At 41.0% G+C, this 26,992-nt stretch overlaps 1 protein-coding gene across 8 annotated transcripts in view; it reads left to right on the forward strand.

Moving 5' to 3' along the window:
- fbrsl1 (fibrosin-like 1) overlaps positions 1–26,992 on the forward strand; it is a 421,085-nt gene that overhangs the window by 358,333 nt on the left and 35,760 nt on the right. For all 8 annotated transcript variants that reach the window (XM_061766519.1, XM_061766516.1, XM_061766523.1 and 5 more), the window contains one exon: positions 16,193–16,241. In XM_061766519.1, the coding sequence (XP_061622503.1) occupies positions 16,193–16,241 (49 nt within the window). The remainder of the gene's footprint in view (positions 1–16,192; positions 16,242–26,992) is intronic.

Raw genomic sequence — 26,992 nt, forward strand, 5'->3', positions numbered from 1 at the left:
TGCTTCTTTAACACTGGCAGACATGAAGTGCAAACACACTTCTTTTTGTATGAGTCTACAGAGGCCCTGGAGCCTAAACTAACTACTAATTCAAGGATTCTCTTAAATATGAGAAAAAAATACTTGAGCACACAAGCTGCTGCCTTGACTTCAAATGTTTGCACAACTCTTATTCAAATATAGACAGGAACTACCTTAGCTATGCCAGCTATTTCTCTATGTGCAGACATTTAAATTAAGTTGGAGGCTGCCATAAAGTCACTATAGAAAAACAAACATGATTTTTCACATTGAAATTAATTAAACCCATTTACCTTCCTAGCTTAAACAGACAAAAACTAGAGCAATTTGCAATTATGTAAACACAGACTATTCAGATTGTAATTGTAATTTTTGAGGATGTTTTATTACCAGAAGACTGGTTTGTTTAGGTGAAATGTGGCAATTACCAGTTTAACTGTGCTCTTTCCCCACTCTAAAAAAAAAAAAAAAATCCCACACGATACATTATGTATAAATACTCTAACTTCAATGGAACCCACAAACCGGAAAAGAAAACAACTGTCCTGTGTACAGTATGTGGCTTAACATCCTCTTTGCTCACTTAGTGTGCTCGTATGCAGATACTCCAAAGAATAACAAGTGCTAAGATATTCATTCTTACCAACACAAGCAAGCACTAGAAAAGTGTATTATTGCTCCAGGGAACATTCTTTGCTGCTTGTTGTTTTTTCCTTTTCTCTTGCATAATTTAATGAGTTGTATGTAAGACAAAGTTGCATTCACTTGCTTCATTATATTTTAATCTAAATATAATAAACATTTGATGCTCTGTATACTTTTGGCAAGGCCAACATTTCCCTGTTGTCTCTGCCATGATTGCTCATAAATCTGCAAATGTGTCCTTATCCTGCCCTTCTCTCCAAAGTGTTTAGAAATTCCTCTACAGGTGCCACATGGTTGTGATAACACAACCAGTGGGTTGACGCAAGTAATAAAATAAATGAACCCCCTAGGATGGGTACAACATATAACAGTGTTATTTTACATGCAAACTCTGAAAAAGTAGGTCACTTGTTGATCATGTCTGGTAGAAACCTTATCCACAAGTTTGAATGTCTCTTATCACTAGCTGAGTGCCACAGAGTCAAGTCGTGGTTTGCACTTGCACACTTGCAATATTTCCAGTGCATATGAAGTAAAGAATGACCATTGTAGTTGAAAACCATTCATAGTATTGCTGTAGTCATTGTGTTTTTAAGCAGTGAGTACAAAGCCTAAAGCCACAAGCTGTCACAAGTTCACCACAGTTGATGGGTTGGTGGTAAATAAGCTTCTGCTGCATTCACCTGAAGTTGAAAGTTAGCTCAGAACACCCCCAAAACCTCTTGCCTTAAAAATCATAATTTCTTGGTATGTCCCACATTTACTGAATGTCATCGTGGTTAGTTTTCTCCCACTCACTCAATTGAAAGGGGAGTTTTCAGCTTCACTTTGCTAAGCCGAGCAAAGTCGCACCCCACTCACATACACAAGTGCGTGTGTAGTTGTCTTAATAGTCACGGGGAACGCATAGCCAGCTTCTGCAAAATGGCAGCACTAGCAATACTAAGCTAGCATTTGCACAGTATATATATATATATATATATATATATATATATATACACACACACACACACACACACACACATATATACACATATACACACACACACATTTTCTTTACCGCTTCTCCTCACTAGGGTCGCGGTCTGCTGGAGCCTATCGGCGGGAGGCGGGGTACACCCAGCCAATCGCAGGCCACATAGAAACAAACAACCATATATATACAGGGTGATTGAAAAGTAACTCCCTATTTTTAAGTACTTGTAATTTATTTCCGAACTATAATTCTTACAAGACATGAACATTAGAAAAAAGTGTATTGCATGGAGTTTTATTTAAAATTCGATATGGGCGGCAGCATTAGCCACCAGTTTCTCAAGCCGCCTGGGAACCGCATTAACTGATTTCACAAGGAACTCTTGTGGGATGGAAGACAACTTCTCGTATTCGCCCTTCAAGTTCTTCCAAAGTCGTTGGTTTGGTAGAATAGTCTTTAATCATGGAACATACAAAAAAAATTGAGAAAAATATTCCAACATATGAATGCCCGAAGATAGCTGGGATAATAGGCTCCAGTACGCCCACAACCCTAGTGAGGATAAGCGGTTCAGAAAATGGATGGATAAATATATATATATATATATATATATATGTGTGTGTGTGTGTGTGTGTGTGTAAAAAGAAAAAACGCTGCAAAGTAGGAGCCGTGCGTGATCAGTTTTTGTGATCTGCTATGAAAGGCATTGATAGGCACCGATCACGTGTTTTCCATGAAAATCATACGATCATGATCAGTGACCGATCGATCGGAGCACCACTAGTCATTACAGATATCTACAGTTTGCGGAGCAGCACGGAAGTTGGAAGGTGAAAAAAAAAGTCTGTGAGTTCGCGCTGGTGTACTCTGTATTCCTCGCCTGAGCGCCTCCATGCCAGTGAACAAGCAACACAACATTTATGAAAGTGTTGTTATTACCAGAGGAGGACAAGAGCTAATTAACCTTAAAGATGCATCCTCACAGTTTTCGTAGCGATTTATCACTATCCGCTGCACGGTGGACGACTGGTTAGCACATCCACCTCACAGTTCTAAAGACCCGGGTTCAAATCCGGCCTCACCCGTGTGGAGTTTGCATGTTCTCCCCGTGCCTGCGTGGGTTTTCTCCGGGCACTCCGGTTTCCTCCCACATCCCAAAAACATGCGTGGTAGGTTGATTGAAGACTCTAAATTGCCCTTAAGTGTGAATGTGTGCACGAATGGTTGTTTGTTTATCTGTGGCCTGTGATTGGCTGGCGACCAGTTCAGGGTGTACCCCGCCTCTCGCCCCAAGATAGCAGGGATAGGCTCCAGCACGCCCACGACCCTTGTGAGGATAAAGTGGATGGATGATTTTGCACACATGTATCTCCAACTCTTGTCCAGCCTGCAGTATTCAGACTGTCGTGTAAGGTTTTATTGTAAAAGATTTGTACAATAATAAATTCCTCATGAATTAAATCTAAAAGTAACTTGCTTTTATATTATATAATATTATACATTATATTTACATATGGAGTGTCGTCAAGACTGCTTTGGTCATTGCTATTTGTGCCTAATTTGAGCAATATTAAAGATTCAAGATGTTTTTTTGTAATAGCCACTGTAAAAACACAACGGTGAAATGTTTACTTTGCTAGTCTCGCTCCACTTAGACAAAGGTAATATTAAAATAAAATGAAAAAGAACAAAATGATATCTAATATTGTAATATATTGCAAAACAAAATCAGGAATTTATTTGTCTTACCCAATGTTGGGAAGATTACTTTGGAAATGTGGTTGGTTACAATTACAAGTTATCCTGTTGAAAATGTATTAGTGGTGTAACTATTTCAATTACCGCTACTTTTTCAAAGTAATATAAATACATTTCATTGCATTTTGATTACTTTTCATAGTTTTGTATGAATGCATCTGACGGATCGTTGGACCAAATTTTTAGAAAAGCGAGTAAGTTAGAATAGAAATAGAGTAGAAAACCTGATGGCAGCAATCTAATCCTAGATGCAAAATGACAATCTTCTACCAATTCCTTCACTGGCTTCTAAATGCAAAGGAATTCTATTCAATGTAAAAGAGTCATCCATCCATCCATCCATTTTCTGAGCCGCTTCTCCTCACTAGGGTCGCGGGCGTGCTGGAGACTATCCCAGCTGTCATCGGGCAGGAGGCGGGGTACACCCTGAACTGGTTGCCAGCCAATCGCAGGGCACATAGGAACCAACAACCATTCACACCTACAGGCAATTTAGAGTCTCCAATTAATGCATGTTTTTGGGATGTGGGAGGAAACCGGAGTGCCCGGAGAAAACCCACGCAGGCACGGGGAGAACATGCAAACTCCACACAGGCGGGGCCGGGGATTGAACCCCGCACCTCAGAACTGTGAGGCTGACGCTCTAACCAGTCGGCCACCGTGCCGCCGTAAAAGAGTCATTTAAACTGGAAAAAAAAAACACACCCAACAACCGCCGGTCCACCCTTAGAAAGGCAACTGAGCAGTGAAGGTATTTCTAGAGGTGACTGGCTCTGAAATGGAAGTCCTGTTCAACCCTGCAGGGCGCAGCTTGGATAACACTCACCAGAAACTTGAGGCCTGATGTCTGCATCAAAAGTGAATTCCACTTAACGTGCCACATCCCTTTCAAACATGACCCGAGGCTTTAGAGGTCTGAGACTCCTTTATATAGTACATACCCTGTTTATTTGTGCTAGTAGGGTGTATAATGTGCCTTTGGGGGAGTGGGGTCACGGTGTTAAATGAAGAGGACATTTGGCTTTGGATGCCAGTCTTATCCTGCCCCATTTCCAGTTTTCCACTCCCCCACTTGCACTCCCTGCCCTCCTTTCATTCCTCCACAGGACAAGTGGCTGTATTGATCCCCCTGCCTGGCGAACATTCATGCTTGTAGCCGACATATGAGCAGGAGAATTCCTAAATCCCCATGGATTCATTCCAGCTGCTCTTGTGGTTAAAGAGATGAACGTTCTAAACCAGCATCAACAGTTTCACACTCCCCACTGCACTGGTAAACTGCAACTTCACTTGTAAGCCAAGTTGAAAGATCAGATATCTTGTGTGTGCACAGTGTTGGGATAAGGAGTGTCTCGGACAGGGGTGCCCAAACTTTTTTGCCCCAAGATCTACTTTTCAAGCAGCCAACCTCCCGCGATCTTCCTTTTTTTGGAGGGGTGGGGTCCGCGACCATGTCTCCGGTTTGAGAGCGCAGAGCGCTACCAGTAAGCTAAAATTCTGGGCCGCCGACACAGCTCAGCACCAATGTATGTTGATGTACCTTGCATCACCGCATGAGCCAATCTTGCACAACACAACATAATTAACAATGTAAATGTTTTTGTCATTACCTGAGTTTACTCCGATGACTTGCACTGAAGTGAATTAGCCAGGGATACGTAGTCAGTGTCGTATTTTTCATACACAGCCCTAAAATTTGGTAATGCGATGGCAGACTGGCAGATGAGGCATACGCATTTCGAAAATGTAAGCGTGAAAAAATACTCCTTGTCCCATTCCCCTCCTGTATGAAATTGGTAAGTTTTTGTCTTCTTACTTGGTCCAGCTCCCCCACTCATTTTTATACCCTTTCTTAAGTTTAAGAGAAAACACCGAGAGATAAAAATTGGAGGTAACTCATGATTAGCTTGTTAGTTTTGACACACTTGGGGCCGTTGTTTGCGCATCTGCAGTTACCTTTTAGCAGGGTTGTTTGTGCATGTGCGTGACCTGTCAGAAAAATTCAAATATCGATTATATATGTATATCAATCAAGCAACGGGATGGCTGATGTCTTTTTTTTTTTTTTTATGTCACACAATACCAATACTACAACCGCGATCGACGCATTGAGCACCCCTCGTCTAGGACAAAAAAATGAATTGTGTGCAGCCTGGTGTCATTTTTTTATAGTATAGTATTCCCTTGCTATATTGTGGTTCATTTATTATTTATTATACAATCAATTACATAGGCAAATTGATTTAAATGTGGCAGTAACAACTCACAGATCAATTGGGCTCTTGTTCTTAGCAGAAAGAGAACAATTACTGAGTACCTTACCTGTTTAAAACGCATGCCACAGTCAGGGTTTTATTAAATAAATTGACAAATACCAACCTTAGTCCGACAAATAGCTAATACATACACTCATAACAATATCCACAGGTACAAATGCCAGTAAAGAGCAAGGTATAGCTTGATTTTCTACAACTCCAGTATTGTAATTAAAACATCACTGTAATGAATTCTGGGTAACCATAATGATTTTGCTGACTACACTGCGAGGACCGTGAGTGTACGAACGGTGCAAATGGTTAACCCAGGAAATCGCGTGTTCAGACCATGTCTGCATGGGCTCTGGTTCAGGTCATTCAAGCAGGCCATGCCCAATAGGCATGTGCTTGTGTTTTGTGTGTGGATGGTGGCCTCCGGTGGAGGAAAAAAAATAACTGCACTTCTCTTTAAAGTGCATTTTCACAAATTACCATTGAAATACATAAATCAAACTTACAAATGTATACAGTAATATAAGGGGTGTTCTGGAACGTAAGCCCTGCGATAAACGAGGGTTTACTGAATTGGTGTTATAGCGGATGTTACAGCTCAAATTGCCGGCATGGTACAGGAAGGATCTGCTTCCTCCTAACGATTTTCCTCACGTTAACGGTGTCTAGGTCCAGCAGAGAAAACCCTATTTACATGACACAATTCCATATAATGCTAGCTTTTCCTTTCTTTTTGTGCTGTCTTGTATTGTAGGCAATTTCACTTTGTGTGGGTTGAGGGAAGGGAATGGGTCACCGCTTTTTGTCTCTGCATTATTTAACATCCCGCCGAGTTTGTTTTCTTTGCCCTCATGGCAAATTCATCCAAGTCAAAAGCGCAGTGTGATCTTAAAAAAGAAAGACAAAGGAAAATGTAACTTAGATCGCCTGAGGTGTTCTATGACTCACCTAGACATTGTTCACATGGAGTGGGAGAAAAAGAGTTTAGAGTTACCATTGAGCACTGCTTAAAGACACCTTTCTCTTAACAAGCTACAGTGAGGGATGGTTTGCCTCCCAAGCTTGCCTGCAGCTCTCCGCAGGGTGATTATGTCACAGTGGGCGAGTCAGAATGATGTGTATCTCTCTGTTACAAGGCAGCTCTACTGTGGCTATGGCTCCAACTAGAAATATTATCTCCTCCACAATCCTCTCCAGAGCAACAACAATGCTCCACTGTGAATGCACTGAAGAAAGCTGGTTTTGAGATAATTTGCCCCATCTTGTTATCCTGCCTCTCAGACAATAACCATCCAAAAAGGCTTGTGTGCTGTCTGTCATCCACATTGACAGCGGGAAGAAAAGGATTTACAGCAAGTTGACGAGGTTGATATTGAGACAGTGTGACCTGTGCTATCTGAGCTCTGAGCGGCTACCCCAAGAGAGCTACGATTTGGTCTTGTAGCTGTTTACCAGCCAATCAGGACTAGTGAGGTGCTATCTCCTATCTCAGCTGCTGAGAAGCCTGGACTGGCAACCTATCACTGCTCCATTTTTTTTTTCTTTATCAGAGCTAGAGAATAATGCCGGGCGGCTTCTTGATTCCAGAGGGAGATTACTTGCGGTTCTTATCACTGCTGGCACATATTTATGATATTAAAAAGGAAAGACACACATCGTTCCACAGACAACTGCGGTATGCCAAACAGCACTAGCACTATCAAACTATGTAAGGTGTGGTCTCAGATCACCTTTATTTTTGGTAATGTCTATTTTTCCAGAAAGGACCTCCAATTGGCTGAAGTTGCCCGATGGTTAGTGGTCAAAGTTACACTTGTTGTTTTTGCACTTGTAAGCCTGTGAATGCATTTCCATGTGGGGTAGAGAGTTTTTTAACACCTTTGTTTGGACAGAAAGTTTTCCACTCCATAAATAGAAAAAGAAAAAAAAGGTTTTAAATACAGTTCCACCATTACTGTCCTAATATTCTTAGTCTGATGCACTACCTAGTCAAAGCTATATTTAATAAATGTGACTGATTCACTCGTCTGCTGAGCACACCTTTCCCCTAAACCTGACTAAAGTCGAAGAGGAACATATGCTTTTAAGCGTCTGCGCTTAGATCTGGTGTTAGATTAATTGACTTAAATGGATCAGGATGGTAGCGATGATTTGTCTGTCGGCTTTTATTGCCGCAATTTAGTCTGTGCCTCAATGCATTATGCCACCTAATGAGAGCCCTTCGCAGCTGTTTTGGCTTTACTGGTATTAACATGAACAGGTTCACTTAACAGGACAGTTGGAGTATGCTGGCCCTAAAATCTTACAAATGTTCGTTAATAACTGAGACCAGGGTTCAGGTTGTGTGAGCTTGTGCTGGCTGATTAACAGATGCACTTAATCAAGACTGTTGGAGGAATGTTCCACTGACAATGTTAATCCAGTAGATAAATTAGACACTCGGTCCTAATAGTTGCATCAGGTCATGTGGTACTGGGCACTGTAATTAATAAATCTGCTTTGATTATATTTGTGTCTCCTAATTTCACTTTTTTTAATTTCAGTACACCATAAAATAAAAATCCTATATTTGTCTGACATATTTCCATTCTTGGTTATAAAGTGACAATTACATTTTTGAATTCAAGAAGAATTCAAGAAGAATTTTACACAGCACACTTGAAAGCATGCAAACTCGCTTGCAGGGAGTCTTCAGTGGTCAGGATCCTTTTCAGTAAAATAGACCTTGTCCTATTTCCTTCATTTCTCCTTATCTGGTTAGTGCTGGCTGTGGGCCTTCTGATTTGTGACCCTCTCTGTCCAGTACAGTGAGATGAAACAGCCCTCTGTATTCCCCTGATACACCTCTAATTTGTATACAAATCTGACAGGCGGCCTTGATAAGCGCTAGCAACTGCCGCATGGCTCGACGAGAGAGGTAAGCAAGACGCTGTGTCGTATTTTACACAAAACTCAAGCCCCCTGCCCCCTCACCACAAGCTCTTCTCGCACCATTCATTTTCCTGTGTCTGTTGCTACGGCAAGTGTGAACACGGTTGGTCTGCTGTGGCTCTGTGCTGTACTGTACACACTATGTAATTTTTGGCTATAAAACTGCCACCCTGAGCTAGGTATAAAGAGGTTTGTGTGTGCGAAGGGAAACCAATCCATTCTCCATGATTGCTATGGAATTCATTATCATCTTAATGATGCTACACTTGAGGCGAGTATCCGTTGGCTGACAGTTGCGTGGGAGATTTCTTGTGTTTTTTATCTTTATGTTGTACATCCTATCTTACACGCTGGGGGGTTGCAGTCTTGCACACCTGCTCTGACACGCCAGCAACCATGATGGAATTGTCAGTGCTGGGTTGAAATTGAATGTAAGGTTGACGCTTGCTGCTCCCTTCTCTGAGAATGCAAAGAAATGCTGCAACGTATAATAAACAACCGCTTGGGAGATCATTCAGTTTTCTGGAACAGTGGAGAGGACAAACGCAAAGGAGATAATTAATTTGGTGTCTTCCGTTGCTGCCCGGGATTTGAAGGCTTACTTTGCATGGCTAATGGGGCGTTTATTGCCAAAGAAGCATTAGTGGATGTCTGGGCTTAAAGGGTGACAGAAGTTGACGGCTCTGAGTGGGTTCTGATAAAAGTGTTGATTAAAGCACTGAGCTATGCCCACATAAACAAAGAAAATCAGGCCCCTGCGAGTTTTTAGGCTATTAGTTGTTCGAACAGTGACTAACAGATAAACAGTGTGTAAACACAGTCAATTCAGAATAACACGTTCGATTACAATATTGGTACAGTTTCCTTTCAGTGCACATACACACAGTGGCTCTGTTACGGATGGGACCAGATGAGAATTGAGCAATTCCAATTCCATTATCAGTACTGCTTATTAGGGATGGAACGTTGTTTACAAAACGTCAAAACGGTTCAGTTTGACTGTTTTGGTTCGGGCCGCATGTGTTCTGTTCGATTCAAACTTACAAACTTTCGTTCTTTCTTTATCTCTCCAACACAAGATCCCTGGTTCATCGGCTTGAATACTGCATAGCGTGACGTGCCATCCCACCCATAGCCGTGCGTGCCGATGACCCTCATTTCCCCACCGACGGAGGTGGCGCAAGCAACAAGTTTCTCCAAGAAGTAGCAGTCGCAGTGATAATGTTTGTGACTGACTGGGATAGGCTCCAGCAGCCCGCGCCCCTCGTGAGGATAAGCGGGAAAGTAAATGGATGGATGGATGGATGGATACAAGACATAATTAATTTTCTTCACAGTCAACTTATACCGAGCTGAAAACTGTCACCACAAAAGTGAGCTATGAACCGTGGATTTTGTGAACTGTTCCACCCCTACTGCTGATCTACCCAATTGCTTATTGCCAAATAATATATAATGATATCATTAGCATTATATATACCGTTATATGATATGATAATACAAAGTACCGTAATTTCCCGTGTATAATGCATACCCATGTATAATATGCACCCCCAAAGTTGACCTCAAAATTCTGGAAAACCCTTCTACCTATGTTTAATGCATTTTTACAATGCATGATTTTGCTTCTACCTATATGATCAAAACATGAAGTATTATCTGTATTTTGTTATTTTTTTTCAAAGAATTATTCTGAAGTTAAGCACTTTATTCGAACATGTAATACTTTTTATTTACTTGCTCTTATTTTGAAATTCAAAGCCCTATTTTTATTTAGTAAATGAGAAAACACACAGTTGTGCTCATATGTTTGATTACCCAGGCAGAATTTGTAAGATGGGTACAATTCTTGAAAGAAAACATGACGGCCAGGCAAAACACATTTAATTTTATTTTAATGGGATTCAAATTAAACTCTCAAGCATTTCAGAAAAGCATTATCATTAAACAAAACATAACCATAAAGAAATTAATGATGGTTGTTCTTTAGTCATCAGTCGTATTTAAAAAATATAAAAAAATAATAATATTTCACAAATTCTGCCAGCGTTTATAAACTTATGAGCACAACTGCACACCTGGGCTACACCTTTTTCATAATTACTAGTTGGCGATGGCATATTGGAATGAAAGTGTACACCTTTCTCATAACCTCTAGGGGGCGGTGGCATATTGGAATGAAAGTGTACACCTTTCTCATAACCTCTAGGTGGCGATGGCATATTAGAATAAAAATGTACACCTTTCTTATAACCTTTAGGTGGCGGTGCCATATTGGAATGAAAGTGTACAGCTTTTTCATAACCGCTAGATGGCGGTATACATTTATAAAATGTGAAAGTTTTTTCCATTTCCCCTATACCTACGTATAATGCGCACTATTGACTTTTGACAATTTTTCGGGGGGGAAAATTGGCATTATACATGAGAAATTATGTCACTGCATATTGGGAGTATTCTGCCCACGTTTCACAAAATTAAAGGTTTGGTGCGGGGCTGTGGCTATCCAAGTAGATACTGTATATGGATACCATCCTAGCTCTGTGTGCTGAGCTGTGAATAAATAAGAAATCTTGATAATACTACACCGACAGAACCCAACCATCCGGAACAAGTGGCTCAGCCAGCGATGACCTACCTGACCCAACCAAACTGTGACAACTCTTAGCTCTTGAGAACCAATGTGAATTGCAGGACACATTGTTCATCTACACTTCATCTCACATCTCACATCTACACCCCTCTTCACTCATTGTGACCATATATTACTAGCGCAAAGCAGAGGAGAATGAACTTCAGGATTCCCTCAGTAGCGGCGGGGGAAATCTAAAGTCTAAAATAACGATATAAACAATAGAGGGTTATATCGTACAACAGATGTTTTTATATCGTACTACGATATATACCGTTATGTCACACAGTGGTCATCACTCATTTGCGATGTAACAGGAATTGATAAACTGAAAAACCGTCGAGCAAATAAACTAATCATTCCTGTAAATCAAATTACTTGGTACCAGTTTTCAATTCCCATTCTAGGCACTGTAAGATGTTTGACACGGTTTTTAGAAAATTATATTTTTAAGTTGTAGCATTGGGATGTTGTGAGATTTATTTTATTTTTTTTCCCCAAGGGGCTCCAAATCCCTGGTGGCGCCCCTGCATTCACATACAGCACTGTCCTCACCAGATTGAAGATTAAGGAGTGTGAATCCTTAAACCTATTTTCGCTTTTATAGTGTACCAATGCCATAATGCACACGTTTAATAGATTATCCTTTTAAGAGATGTAACTCATGACTTATAGTGACAGAAAATGCAAAATTCAAAGAGGGCAGTTAAGGAGAAAGCTGATTGTGATGAAATGCTATACAGGGAAACAAATGAACGGTGCGTGTGTCTGTCTGTGTGTGCCTCTGTCTGTGTCTGTGTGTGTGACTGTGTATATATCCGTGTGTGCAGGTGCACCCGAGTGTACATGTAGCTGTTTCCACCGTCCCTTTTCCTGGAAATACAGTGGAAGGTCTAAAGTTGAATAACCCTTAGGTCTTTGCTATTTGAAATTTGACCAAAACTTTAACTGCATGGTGTCGGCGGCTCACATAACCTCAGTTGAACAAGAATTGTAAGTGTTTTGCTTATTGTGTGTCTTTTGTGGCTATTAGGTGACACTTATTTTAATAGCTCTTGCCTCTAAGATGAGTGTTAAGAAAACAACATAGAAAGAAAGAAAGAGGTTATACAATAACATGACAGCAAAGACGGCCAACTCACATTGAAACTCAAGCTTCACCAAACACAAAGTGATGGTAGAGTGTTTTGTTGTTTTGACTTTTTAGAACGCTTAACCTCTTTTTACAGCTGTGTGACAATTAAGAATACTAAAAAAGAAAATGTCAGTGTATTTGCAAAGTAATTCATTTTCTCATGATGCCCTTTGTAATTGCCCTTAAGATGTAAGCCTATTGTTACCTTGTGTTACAGTTAAGAATTTAAAAATGTCCATACATTTAATATATAATGGTCCCAAATCCAATTACACAGGTGGTGTTCAACTCTTAAAGTTTCCACTGCATAGACTTTTCGATAGTGACGAGTTAATCAGTTTACATGACCTTATTTTATTGAAGTGTTACATTAGCCGCCTTACCACTTACCCAACAGCTATCTGTCAAGTACAATAGCATGTGTCAATTGAGTCTAAATATAGTCACTGTAACCTTCTAACAGGTTTCTTTGTTTTCACACCACAGCTGTTGCAATAATACTGCCAGCCTGTGTGTAAAAAAAATATGTCTTGACTACAGAGGGGGGTAAGAGCTGCAAATGCATGGTTTTATTTCGTCTGCCTTTGCCTAAACTCTGGCTGCAGGATGTCTTCTTTTTGGAGATGATTTTCTCAGCTCAAAGGTATGCAGTGCATGCAAGGTAGCTGGAAAGCCTCAGTATCATGCAATATCAAGCAAGGAGGGGGTTCGGCGGGTAGAAGATAGAAATTAGTCTCTCAGCAGTCTTTAGGAAATGGGGTTAATTGAATCTGGGTAATTGCTGACCTTCCTGTCTTGGAGAAATCACAGGCTTAACTGATCAATGCCTTTCATAAATTCATGCCTTGAAGGTCATTCAAGTGATTATACCGCCCTCCCCCAATGTCTGCATTACCTTGCTCAGTCAGCCCTCCATGCAATAGTTTTGCATGGAAGTACAGTAGTTTAATACTTCCAAAAAGCAAATTGGCACGTGTCAGATTCTTTAAATTGATTAGCTTGCAACATTGCTCAGTACAAGTGATCCAGACATTTTTTTCCACTTGCTTCTTGTCAGCAGGTAAAACTTTCATCTCTGCTATTATCAAGACATTTATGCTGTCAATAAGTCAGGGGTATTCTGGGAAGTTGGGGGATTTTTAGACACAAACAACAGTGTAATTTGGCAATCTTTAAATTTGGGAATTATAGTTCAGCATGTGGCACTTTGACGAGTTAGCGCTCTGATGCTTGGTTTTTTGGCCCAGTTCCCTTGCTACGCTTCCCTCCAACCCCCCTGTTCCTTTCACGCCTGCTGAGGAAACAGGAGGCTTTCACAGCTGCTGAGAGCTGGGCCCCGGCTGGGCCCTATGACCTCCTTCTTGCTTTTTTTCCTCCCCTGCCTCAGCTTCATCCCTTTTTCCCCCTCTCTCCAGCAGTCTCTTTCCTCAGGGAGCTCTTGTGTGGCTCAGAGGAAGTTGAATCATAAAGCACGGCTAATGAATAGAATAGGGAAGGAAAGCTGAAGCCTGCTGACGGCCCTCTAGAGAGGAGGCCAGACCCCTGAAGCCCCGGGCTTAAATAGCAGACGGTCCACAAAAAGGTCAGGCTTCCCGCAGCCCACTCCAAGGACTTTTGGCTCCCAGGCAATGTGGCTTAAATATTCCCCATTAGTGTTTTTGAATGGTTAAATTACCCAGTTTCTGAACAAACAAACAAAACCTGGGCTATGGTTCTATTTGTGTCTCCTTTTCTAAATATCAAATTCTGCCATCTGCGCCAACCCCCTGTGTGTTTTTAATGGCAACTTCGACAGTGAGAAGTATTGGTTGTACATTAACTGTGCTCACCACAACCGCAAGCCGCTCCAATCATCAGCTTGGTGAAAAAGTCTGCTTGAGACACAAATCTAAGGAAGTTTTCCAAAAACAGCAGCGGGCCAAATGAAGACTGTATTTTGACATGCCTTTTCAAAAAAGCTTTTGTAAGCCGACCTTGTAATTGTGACTTATACAATTGACTCATGCTGTCTTGGCAGGTTCAAAGCAAAGTAGTCAAGCCAAAGTGGTGGTTGATTACTGTATGTCGTTTAGAATCCATTTAGAATTAAAAACAAGTAACTGAAAGCACATGCACAGCAAGGTTGAGTTGTCACTGGTATTTGTCATGTCTGCACTGTTCTCAAGATAGCCGCTGCAGTCATAACAATTGTTTTCACAATTCTGGCATTCTCTAACCTGTCCTCTCTTCCTAACCTCACACCACACCTCCTTTGTCCATTTGACAAGCTTCATTCCAATCTGAGCCCTTATTTCTTTCTGCCAGGACCCTGCGGGCCCATTTATCATGGCTGAGGTTGTGCTGTTTTAGTGCTGATGCTCAGTACTGGAGCGTTTAATGTCCTCCAAAGCTAACAACGCGCTTGTGTGGTAGCCTGGCACCCTGGTTCTGGGATAATGATAACGGGCAATGCACAACAATGTTCTTCCCTCTTTAGTCTTTGACTGGCATGAGAAACAGGATCACCTCACAATTTTTGGAAATGTTCCTCAAATAATGAGAATTCTAATCGTTATTGCCACCAATTTACTGCTCCAGCATGACATTTAGAATATAATACATAAACTTCTGTTTTCCTTTTCTTCAAGTTTGAATTATTTAAATTTGGCTCTGTGATATGACTAAGCATGGCAGGAGTTTATTTCTAAAATGTATTGTCACCCTCTGTTAACGTCTCCTTTTCGATGGAACAAAATAAAGTGTTGCTTTCACACAGCTTTATTTCGGGTACTGTTGCGGTTAGCACTGAGACAAAACGCAGACAAACATTGTGGAGAAAAGCAACACAAGTGGCAGTGTAGGAGAAACTGGGTGTTGTTGGAGAGAAGAGGACACCCTCAAAACATTTGTGATATCTTAACAGCGATGCCAAGGACAGCCATCTGTGTTTACAAAATTATTTGCTTCCTCTCTCTGTGTCTGTCCCTCTAGTACTCTGATTCACTGTTCATTTGTTACATATGTTCCCTTTGTGGTACGTAAAATACAAGCACAGAAGTTGAAGGACACTTGCACCCGTTGAGGGGAACATATGCTCTTGGAGCTTTTTACATTTTTGCAGCCGAGATGAGAGGCGCGATAAAGTAAATATGATGACTTCTGAAAAAGAGATTTTTTGATTTGTATTTGTTGAATTGTTTGTGGAAATTTCATCTTGATTTGTGTGGATTTACTGTTTTGTGCAATCAATTTATTTGATGCACGGGGACCTTTCATGTAGCAATCCAGTGCAATCTCAACTTTAAAGAGGAGAGGAAATTTTTTTTTCACTTTTAAGTCATAGTCAGGTTCTTTTGCTCTTTTTGACAGAACTTGCATTTGACTAGAATGTGAAGATTCGTTAACATCTTGTGTGGTAACATGCAGCCTGAGATGTTGGGATTGATATTGGGTTGTATGATCAGAGTTTGCATTGAATTAAACTATACAATACTGAACATACTGAATCATTTGCAGAAAGAAAGCTTTTGGAGCAGCTGCATGCATTTCAACAGTGATGCAGCATAGCCAGCCACCTGACGGTGGCGTTACTTCTTTTTCAGGTGGCTCAACAGTGCCACCTAATGTTACCTCACCAAAAGCAAGTCAGGGACCATCAGGTATACAGGGAGCGTTCTGTGGCACTTAGACGTTTCTTCTAAGCACTTAAACAATATTTGTAACTGAATAAGCCTTAAGATTAAGGTTTTAATGAATAACCCAGTTATCTGAGAGAGGGTTGACTGACGTTTGCCACTGATTCAGCTGAATGAACTAATCTGCTAAAGCACTGCCTCTTCTTTTTCCAGGTGTCTGATGTAGGATCAGAGAAGCTCTTTTCTTCCACCACACCCAAAGGTAAGAGCCCACTTCTTTGTTTGTTCTGCCTCCGGGGTTTACGTCACTACATCTAAATCATGTAAATCCCACACCCCTACGAAATCCCACAGCTAACATTGAGATTTACATATGAGCACACATAAACAAAGCTGAGCAAATGCATATGCGTACCTTTTTTGCCAGGGTGAGGAGTGGTGTTTCCTAGCTGACATTGCCAGAGGCTTAGCCTTCTTACATATTGGTTCATTAGAGGGGATTTAGAGCCTCTCTGCCACATGCTCCCTCAAATGGGAACTTCCCCTCAGGCAATACAAGCTCTTCGACAGCAGGCCTGAGCCATAATGGATGCCAAAGGAAATGAGAGAAAGAGCATTGTCAGACGCTCAGTCTGTGTATGTTTGTCAGCATGTGCTTTGCTGTTGAACTGTAATAAACACAACATCCAATCATACATATTTAAAGTTTGAGTGAGGTGTTAAGTTGTGCATGAAGGGAGGTAAAGGGAGGAGAGGTATGATCAGACTTCGGGTGACAAATCGCAGCATGCAGACCCCGTCTCCCTGAGGGCTTGGAACTGAGCAGTTCAATTAACACAAGCAGAGTGAGTGGGAGATGGAACTAGAGAGAGTCCAGCGTGGTGCTACTGTAGCTTTCACAATGAAAACTTAAAGACAGAGGGTTTATGAAACAACAAGTCTACATCCAGCTCAATTTATTCTAAACAGGGAAGCTGAACTACTGTTGTCGTCTGCTATTGTGCATTGGCGTATCGACACTGCATGCCCACACATTACATGGCTGCACTTGAGCATGTCTGCTGAGAACCGCTTCCACACATACAACACAAAACCATTGTCTTTCACACACTGTACACTCAATCATTGTCAGCCTGAAAACTAAGAAATCCTTGGTTCTTACAAACGTGAACTAAAGGTTGGATTAGGACACTGACATTACGTCAGTACGATACAATCAGAGTTGCTTGTGATTGTCTTTCAGATCAACATGAGCTTGATTGGCTAATCTAGAAGTAGGGCAAAAGATTAGTAATAGTGGTCAGAAAGGATGAGGTAGGAAAATAAATTTGCTGTTTGATGAGTACATCTGATGACAATGAGGAACATATCAAGCCTCATTTTCATAGCCTGCCAGTATCTGTTTCTAATGTTATTGTTCCCAGCTGTAAATAACCATGTTTGTTTTGATTTACCCTGCCTTCCTTGCGTCTCAGAATTTTACTCATTTGTGCACTTTATTTGGGTTCCAAGCAATGCGTTCAAACACTTGGGGTTTCATGTTTGGGTAATGAGACAGTTCGGGTTAAATACGTAGAAGAGAGCAAGACCAACATTGTAATCAGTGACCATAAAACCCTGCATTTATCCTCACAGAACCTGGTTTGGGGGAAAACCCAGACATCATCGCCTTGTCTCTCATATTTTTGTCTTCGCTGCAGTGTTAGTCTTTTGACAACCTACTATAGAGGCAAACTAATAGTATATGCAATGTGCCTTACTCAGGGTCCAGTTCTCTTGGGTTGTTGTTATCCAAGAGCTTGCGCAGCTTGTTTATGATGGAGCAGCAGAATCCAAGTATTATTTAACTATTGTTAGTTTTGGTTTCCTTCCTTTCTTAAACTGCCTGCTACATATTGATTCCTTAAGTAACAGTACATGCTGTCTATTCTCAATGCATTGGATGTCAGAGTTGACTGTTTATGCTTGCTTGAAGGCGAATGAGAAGCTAAATGTGCAGTAGCTGTGAGCAAGTACAGAGCTCCCCCGCAGCAGACACCTATGTACTTCACTTTTAGGCCTAACATTTCACAAGGCTGTGCCTTTGGAAGTGGTGGGAAGTTATCACCTACCTTCCAGTGGCCAAAAATAAGAGAGGAGCACTTGAAATTTTTTGTGACTGTGTTGAATGTTATATGTGCTTTGGCTGTAGCACATGAAAGCAAAGGGGCCCAACAACAGCTTTGTGGGTTAGCCGCACCAAATGTGTTTGCTAACAATGAGTCATGTAGTCTTAAGGTAGGTTTTTCAGAAGTTACGCATAAAAAGGAAACCTACTGAGCAACATTGTGGGATAGTGGCATCGATAATGTTATTGCTAACATATACCTGTTGTTGCACATGCTATGTAGGTGATCCCGCATGGTCACAAACACAGGGCATCTTAGGATAGAGGGGGAGAACGATTGGTAGAAAACCTATCTCTGAAGTGGATTTGTGGCCTTGTAATCCTGATTAATTTTGACCCGTTGTGCTCATTTTAAACAGAGCATTACAGTAAGCGTGAACACAGCAAGCTCCGGGGTGAAACCAGGAGCTTAGCGGCTTTGGGAGGCTTAACTGCAGATGGCATTTTAAGCCGGACTTAATAAATTGTTTCCATTAAACTTACCGGCCCACACATACTGGATTAGAAGAATTGAACAAAGGAGAGAGAGGCGAAGGAGATGCACACAAATGCCATCATGCTCATCTGATTCTGCTGACATCTTTCCGAGGCCACACGAGTGCAGAAAGCTGGGTACCTGCTGTGTTCGAGGACTCATTTTAGATCGCGTTTGTCAGTGATGTCAGGTGCCCATTTGCTTAATTGATATCAGAATCAGAATCATCTTTATTTGCCAAGTATGTCCAAAAAACACACAAGGAATTTGTCTCCGGTAATTGGAGCCGCTCTAGTACGACAACAGACAATCAATTGACAGAGAATACTTTTGAGACATAAAGACAGTCACTGAGCAATAAAGGGTTGCTAGTTATCTGGTAATGCCGGTACATTTATTTATTTTTTTGACAATTGTGCAAAAAGATGCAGAGTCTTCTAGCACTTAGAGCATTTCGAATGACTAATATTGAAATAGTCCGCTGCAATTACCATTGTGCAAAGGGCGCCGAGAATTCAAACGAGTAGTACGATAATCTGGGACAATGTTAATTTGTACAAATGTTGCAAATACTCCTCAGTCAGTGTGCAAATGGAAAGATGCTACTCTGGCATGAGTGGCCAGTATTGGTCAACAACAGATATGCAAATAGTGCAGCATGGTGAGACTACTACAGTGAGTGCACGAGTAATATATAATTGGCCCGACAGAAATGTGACAACAAACTCAAGACAAAAAGACAAAAAAATTGCCAGCATGTTGCAATGGAATTGTAGGTTAGGTTATAAAGTAGGTAAATAAACACAAACATGTATTAACCTTTTAACAGTGAAAGTAGGGCTGATCCTAAACACATTATCAATGCAGAATATTAAGGATGCTGTTTCTCCTACATAGCCTTTTACTCAGACATGTCTGCTATTGTTGGCAATATAGTCTTTATGATGGTACACTGCCTCTGCCCTGCTCTACTCCTCCGCCTAACTCCACCATACCTCCTCTCCCCATCATCGCATGGGTAGGATCCTATTATCTGCCGCGAAGTCCATGGTCCCTGTGTCGAATCACTAATCAACCACCCTGTTTGCAGGTGTATGGCCTTTGTTCGGACATGAATGTTTGCTGCATGTCAATAAAAGTGTTAAATAGTCTCCCCCGCTCCTCATCCCTTACCTCCTTTTTGTTCCTGCAGCTCAAGGTTTCGGGAAAATGAAATGCCATTTTCACCGTCTGGATTGTGAATGCCATAGAAGGGAGAGGGGATCGTGGAAAGGGAGCAGCAAGGTCAGGTGCAGGGGGATTGAGGGCAACTCAGGCATATTGAAGTAGATGAGAGAGCATGTTTGTATTCGAAGGGGCAGCTCTCCCCTGGCCAGGTCTGTGTAATGTAGTACTAACCTCAGTGGCCATGGTTCACCTTTTGCAGCCTCTCATTTATTAAAGACTGAATGGAGGCTGACCTTCTTACCAACTAATCTTTTATTTTCTTTTTTTTTTAAACCAGCATCCAGTTAGAATAGAGCCGTGGTAGATGGAAAGTTTGGCTAGCAGGAAAGATTATTACAGGGCAAACATGTTGGGAAAAGCGAAACCATTCAAGTGGTTTAACATAGACAAACTCTGCTCTATACTAAAAACTGAGAATAATTAATCAGAAAGTCATTGACAAGTCCTTCTCCAAATAACAGACGCTATGATCATTTCACCATTTTTCATGGGCTATCGACATCCTTTCGCCAGCTCTTAACTTCATGCCATCCACCTGCGGGCCTTCTGTGTTTCACCTTCCAGTATGGAGTGGTGGAGGAGTAGGAGAGAATCACGAGCTGTGCTTTAACTAAAACTCAGTTGGAGGCAAGTGCTGAAGCCTTAAACTAATCCATGGGCTACCTAGGGTTGGCACTGGGTTATGACACCTCTTATCCAATGTGGCTCAACAGTATAGAAAATCTCCTATCCAGACTTGTGTGTAGTTAGCCACAATATCATGTGTGTTTATGTGGCCAAACATTTAGCCATACAAGTCCTCGTCACTGGTTTGTTTGTTTTTTTAAACAAATATTGTGTTTGCGATTTAGCATGCAATTTTTCAGGGGGAAGTTTGTTGTCTTCAGCATTATTCAGTAAACAAGTAAATTATTCTATTGTATGACCAACACAACATTGGATACAACTGACAAATAAACAACTCTTTTCTGTAGGCTTGGCCTAAATGTTATGATGAATTGATATCAATCTTTATTTTACTGTTGAATTGTAAAAAGAAAAATCTTCCATCACCGTAGAAGATTGACTTATTGATTTAACTTCACAATGTAATACTGTATAATGATGCTCTTGTCAGTCGCAGTAGCACTGCTGTCAATGTCAGCCGAGTATAGAGATAAAGTGGAGAGTGACATAAGTGACGCTTTTCATCACCAAGATCCATCCATCCATTTTCTGTAGCGCTTATCCCCACTAGGATCGCGGGCGTGCTGGAGCCTATCACAGCCATCTTCAGGTGAGAGGCGGGGTACACCCTGAACTGGTCGCCAGCCAATCACAAGGCACATATAAACAAACAACCATTCACACTCACATTCACACCTACGGGCAATTTAGAGTCTTCAGTCAACATACCACGCATGTTTTTGGGATGTGGGAGGAAACCATAGCAACCGGACAAAACCCACGCAAGCACGGGGAGATCATGCAAACTCCGACTAGGCGAGGCCAGGAATTGACCCCGGTCCTCAGAACTTTGACCGCCCACCGTGCCGCCCCGTCAACAAGATATGAGTATAAAAGCTTTTGACCCCCTTTGCCTCCCCTCAGCTGGGAAAGCCTGTGGGCCTGACTGCTTACCTAGCAGCGACTGGACGGCGGATTGAAGCATTTTACGAAGCGGGGGTGGGAAACTAAACCATTAACACCATTTATACGTGACAGAATGAGCCCGCTCACTTGAACTTTTATCAGGAAGGGCTTTTGACGCAGATGGCTTTGATTCGCCAGCGTTGGCTAGTGTGGGCAATATTCGCTTCGCCACATCCTGTTTCAATTAACCATTAGCGAGGTGGCGAATGGGCAGTGCGAACCCTGTCTACCCACAAAGGTTGAATCAAGGGAACTGGACTCAAGGTAACTGATTCAACCTTTGTGGATTACCATGGAATCAAACAACTCATGGGCTAGGTGTGCTAGTGTTGGTTTGGTGGATACGGCAATCACCCTCCCCAACAGAGTGGCTTTAGAAAGCCAGTGGACTTTAAGTCAACCCGCAATATCTTAGGGATCTACTCGTACAGGAACAGACTGCCTGTTTTACATCACATTCGCAAAATGGTTTTATCCATCCATCCATCCATTTTATGTACCGCTTATCCTCACTAGGGCTACGGGCGTGCTGGAACCTATCCCAGCTATCTTCGGGCGAGAGGCGGGGTACACCCTGAACTGTCGAATCGGGCACATGTAAACAAACAACCATTCGCCCTCAAATTCACACCTACAGGCAATTCAGAGTCGTCAATCAACCTACAACGCATGTTTTTTTGGGATGTGGGAGGAAACCGGAGTACCCGGAGAAAACCCACGCAGGCACGGGGAGAACATGCAAACTCCACACAGGTGGGGCCTGGATTTGAACCCCGGTCCTCAGAACTGTGAGGCAGATGTGCTAACTAGTGCCACCAAAATGGTTTTATTTGCGACACTAATCCACCTCCTCAACTGGTTCTAGTTTCTAAAAGACCAACAGTTGTCTTTCTTTGTTGTCAAGATGGCGTCTAGAGGTTCTAATAAAGATAATACAGCACTGTGTTCTCCACCCCAATACTTCCCCAATATAGTTAACTATTGTGACTCCTTTCAATGAATAAGACTTAATCTGATGGATGAAACTCTCCTCCTGCCCATTAGACATAATCCCAGAATTATTCTTCTTCTTATTGTTCTTCCCACAATTGCTTCTGAGATTTTATCTATTGTTAACTCTTCTTTTTCCCTCACCACATTCCCTCTTATTTGAAAAATGCCACAATACAGCCATGATGCAAAAGTCTGCTTTAGACTCCACCAGTCTCAAGCACAACCAATCTCTCCAATCAAACTCCCTTCCTTCTCAAAACTCCTGGAGAAAGAAGTGATTAACAGATTTCCAGTGTATATAAAAAGTCTCCACACCACTCTTCAAATGACAGGTTTTTGTGATTTAAAAAAGGAGACAAAAATAAATATTTTCATAAGTTTTGCTACTATTGATGTGACATATAACCTATAGAACCCAATTTAAAAAAATAATCAAATCATTTCAAGAGGGGAAGTAAAAATAAACCACTGAGATAATTTGGTTGCACAAGTGTGCATGCCCTCTTATAAGTGGTGTTTTGGCTATGTTCAGAATTAACCAATGACATTGAAACTCACGTTAAATTGAAGTCAGCTCACACCTGCCAGATTTTCAAGTGCCTCTGATTAACCCCAAATAAAGTTCAGATGTTCTAGTAGGCTTTTCTGATATTGTTTTTACTATCCTCACAAAGCTTCCAAAGCATCACAGGGATTTCATTGTTCAATGGTATATCAGTCAGGAGAAGGGTATAAATAAATATCCAAAGAAAAGAGAGAGAAAATATGGCACAACAGCGACATTATCAAGACCTGTAGTTCCATCCAAAATTGATGAAAAGATAAGAAAACCTGTTATCAAGACTGCCCAGAGGCCGACAGCAACATTGGGGGAGCTGCAGGAATTTCTGGCAAATACTGGCTGTTCAGTACATGTGACAGCAATCTACTGTCTTCCTCATATGTCTAGGCTATTGGGTAGGGTTGCAAGATGGACGCCATATCTTACAAAGAAAAACAGCGAAGCGCAGCTGCATTTTATAAAAATCACGCTTCGAATCTCCCAAACGCATATGAGTAAACGTGTTAAGGTCAGATGAAACCAAAGTTTAACTTTTTGCCCATAATTCCAAAACTATGTATGGCACAAACACAACACTGCTCATCACCAAAAGAACACCATACCCACAATTAGGCATGGTGAAGGGAGCATCGTGCTCTGGGGATGTTTTTCTTCACCTCAAACTGGGGCCTTTTTCAAGGTGGAGGGAATCATGAACAGTTCCAAATACAAGTCGGTGTTAGCCCAAAACCTTCAGGCTTCTGCTAGAAAGGCTACAAAAAAGCCTACAAGAACAACTGATCTTTATTTGGGGTTAATCAGAGGCATATAATAAAGATAAAGACTTACTTAACATGAGTGTGAATGTGAAAGATTAATTCTCAATACAGCCACATCCCTAGTTACAAGGGTGTGCACAGTTGTGCAACCACAAAGTCTTCTCAGAACAGTGGAAGCTGTTACAGCTGCGAAGGAGAGACCAATGGGAATTATAAGTAAAATAAAGTATTAAATAAGTACCTTTTCATTGACACCCTGTTTTAAAAAAAAAAAAAAGGCAGATTGCCTAACTCTTTTCACACGACCAAAAATATGAACATTTTCATTCTTCCCTTATTGATAGTGCTGTGTATGTATTGCAGCCACCTCCGTCGAGGAAATTAAAATCAGAAGAGGGATACTTGGCACAGATAAGACACTTCAAATAAATTATTGAGCCAGTACTGACAAAAATGCCTTTTCCTCTAAAGCAAGGAGCCTATATGTATTTGTATGAAATACCAACAATTATATTGGCTTCAGAAGTCATTGTTTGATATGCCATGCTTTCTTTCCCTGTGTGAAATGTGTTGGCCCATTTTCAAAGGGTCTGCTCTGTGTACAGACCCTAGTGTGCATGAATTATTAACTTAACCCTTCTCAGTTTTCTGCATCATAATGGGTTGAGCCACAACTTCAGTCGGGTCAATCTATTTCAGTGGCTGTTAGGTATTACATGTCAGGATACTTGACACCTGTCAGTTATTTCTATCACTCCCTGTCATCCATCTCAGCAAGCGTGTGGACTGCGATCAGCTGTTGTGACAGAGAGAGGGGGTGAAAAAAGAGGAACAATTAGGCCTCTTTGTTTGGCTGTGTGTTTATCGACTAAAGATTTATCCACATTTAGCTGTGAAGAGGGAACAATGACACAATCACGATTAGGCCATGAATATTTTTAGGCTAATTTGTAGCAGTTGTGACCTGCATTCTGGCTGTGTGAAGGAAATAATCTAGCTATATTGTTGCATAATACAGTATGGTGGTGTCTTGAGATACGAGTTTAATTTGTTCCGTGACTATCCTCATGACCCGTGAACTTAAAATGCTGTTTTTAAATGGTTATTTTATTTATTGAGGAAAAAAACTATTCGAAGTTACATGGCCCTGTGTGAAAAAGTAATGACCCCCCTTGTTAAATCATGAATTAATTCTGGCTAATCACAATTTTTTGTTGTTTTTCACTGATCACACGCAAGCCTGATTACCTCCAGACCTGTTCAATCAGGAAATCACTTAACAGAATCTGTCGGACAAAAGAGCTGAAAAAGCTGCAACAAATTAACACGATCCAAAGAAATTACAGAACAGTCGAGAAATAAAGTTATTGACATCTATTAGTCTGGAAAGAGTTACAAAAGCCATTTCTAAAGCTTTAGGATTCCCGCGAATGATAAGGAGAGCCATTAGTTTAATTATCTTATGAGAAAAACATGGAACAGTGGTGAGCCTTCCCAGGAGTGTCCTTCAAAGGTTATCCCAAGAGAACTACAGGCCTCCCTTGCCTCAGTTAAGCACCATGGGCACCCTATACAATATATATATTGTTGTTCATGACACAACAATAAGGAAGAGACTGGGCAAAAATGACATCCCTGGCAGAGTTCCAAGGGGAAATCCACTGCTGACCAAAAAGAACATAAAGGCTAGTCTTACTTTTACAAAAAAAAACTGAACGATTCCTAAGAGTTTTGGGAGAATATTATATGGACTGACGAGATGAAAGTTGAGTTTTTGGGAAGGTGTGTGTCTCGTTACATTTGGCGTAAATGTAGCACAGCATTTCAGAAAAAGAACATCATACCAACAGTCAAACATGGTGTTGGTAGTGTGATGGTCTTGGGTTGTTTCGCTCCTTCAGGACCTGGACAACTTGCTGTGATTGATGGAAACATGAATTCTGCTCTTTAACGGACTATCCTGAAGGAGAATGTTCAGTCATCAGTTTTTGACATCAAGCTGAAGCACACTTGGGTTCTGCAGCAGGATAAGGATCCAAAACACACCAGGAAGTCAACTTCTGAATGGCTTAAAAAAACCCAAATGAAGATTTTGGAGTGTCAGACTTGAATCCGATTGAAATGCAGGCTGTTCACGCTCGAAAACCCTACATTTTTGCTGAATTCCAACAATTCTGCAAGGATGAGTGGGCCAAAACATTCCCACAGAGATGTGAAAGACTCAGTTATAGAAAACGCTTGGTTTCAATTGTTGCTGCTGAGGATGGCCCAACCAGTTCCGAGGTTTAGGGGGTCAGGTTTTTTTCCCTTAATAAATGAAATCACCATTTAAAGACAGCATTTTAAGTTCACTTGGGTTATATTCGTCTGATATTTACATTTTTTTGATGATCTTAAAGTGGGGAAACTGTGCAAAAATGTAAGACTAAATATTTAAAAAAATAAATACCATGCTATGTGAAAGCTACCAAACGTATTCAAGCTGCCACTGTCACAAATTTTTTTTTTCTTTTTTTACCACCAAAATTACCTCAGTTATTTATTAGATAAGTCAATTTGTAAGACAACACAAATACCTGTGCAGGTGACGATAACAAAACAAGTACACCAAAGGATTGTCAATCGGCATTTCACAATTTTACACCACTTAAAGGCAGGACTCGGTCACCACAAAATGTATGTTTTATTGAATATACAGTTCAGTAATTATTTGCAAGGTCCTCCCCTTGTCCTCCACTTGCAACGTTGAGGTGCATGAACAAACGCGCACCATGGGCACCCAATACAATATATAGCATTATGTGTGTCTGTAGTGTTGTGCACACAGACCCTCACAAAAAAATGCAGACCTAAATAGAAAAAGGACAAAAAGAAACAAATCTTTCTTCTTCACTCCTCCAGTAAAAGAGTCAAATATGAAACATAGATGAAGCGATTTTAAACACTTCCGTAATATGTACGGTAGTATGTGATAGTTGGCAGTTCATATGCGCAGGTTTGCAAAAGTAAAAATGTTTAAGGTTAATAATGTAATAACTGTATTTTTTATTCAAGTATTTTGTTTTAAATGTTAACAAGTAACGTTCAACTTTTGATTGAGTTTGAGAATTTTTTTCATTGCCACATTATTGAAAAAACTGATTTACATGCAGTGCACAAGGTCCTATTTTGAGTAAGAAGGCTGTGTTTTATTTACTGG

This window comes from Phyllopteryx taeniolatus, chromosome 3, assembly GCF_024500385.1.
Source record: "Phyllopteryx taeniolatus isolate TA_2022b chromosome 3, UOR_Ptae_1.2, whole genome shotgun sequence".
Taxonomy (NCBI): Eukaryota; Metazoa; Chordata; class Actinopteri; order Syngnathiformes; family Syngnathidae; genus Phyllopteryx; species Phyllopteryx taeniolatus.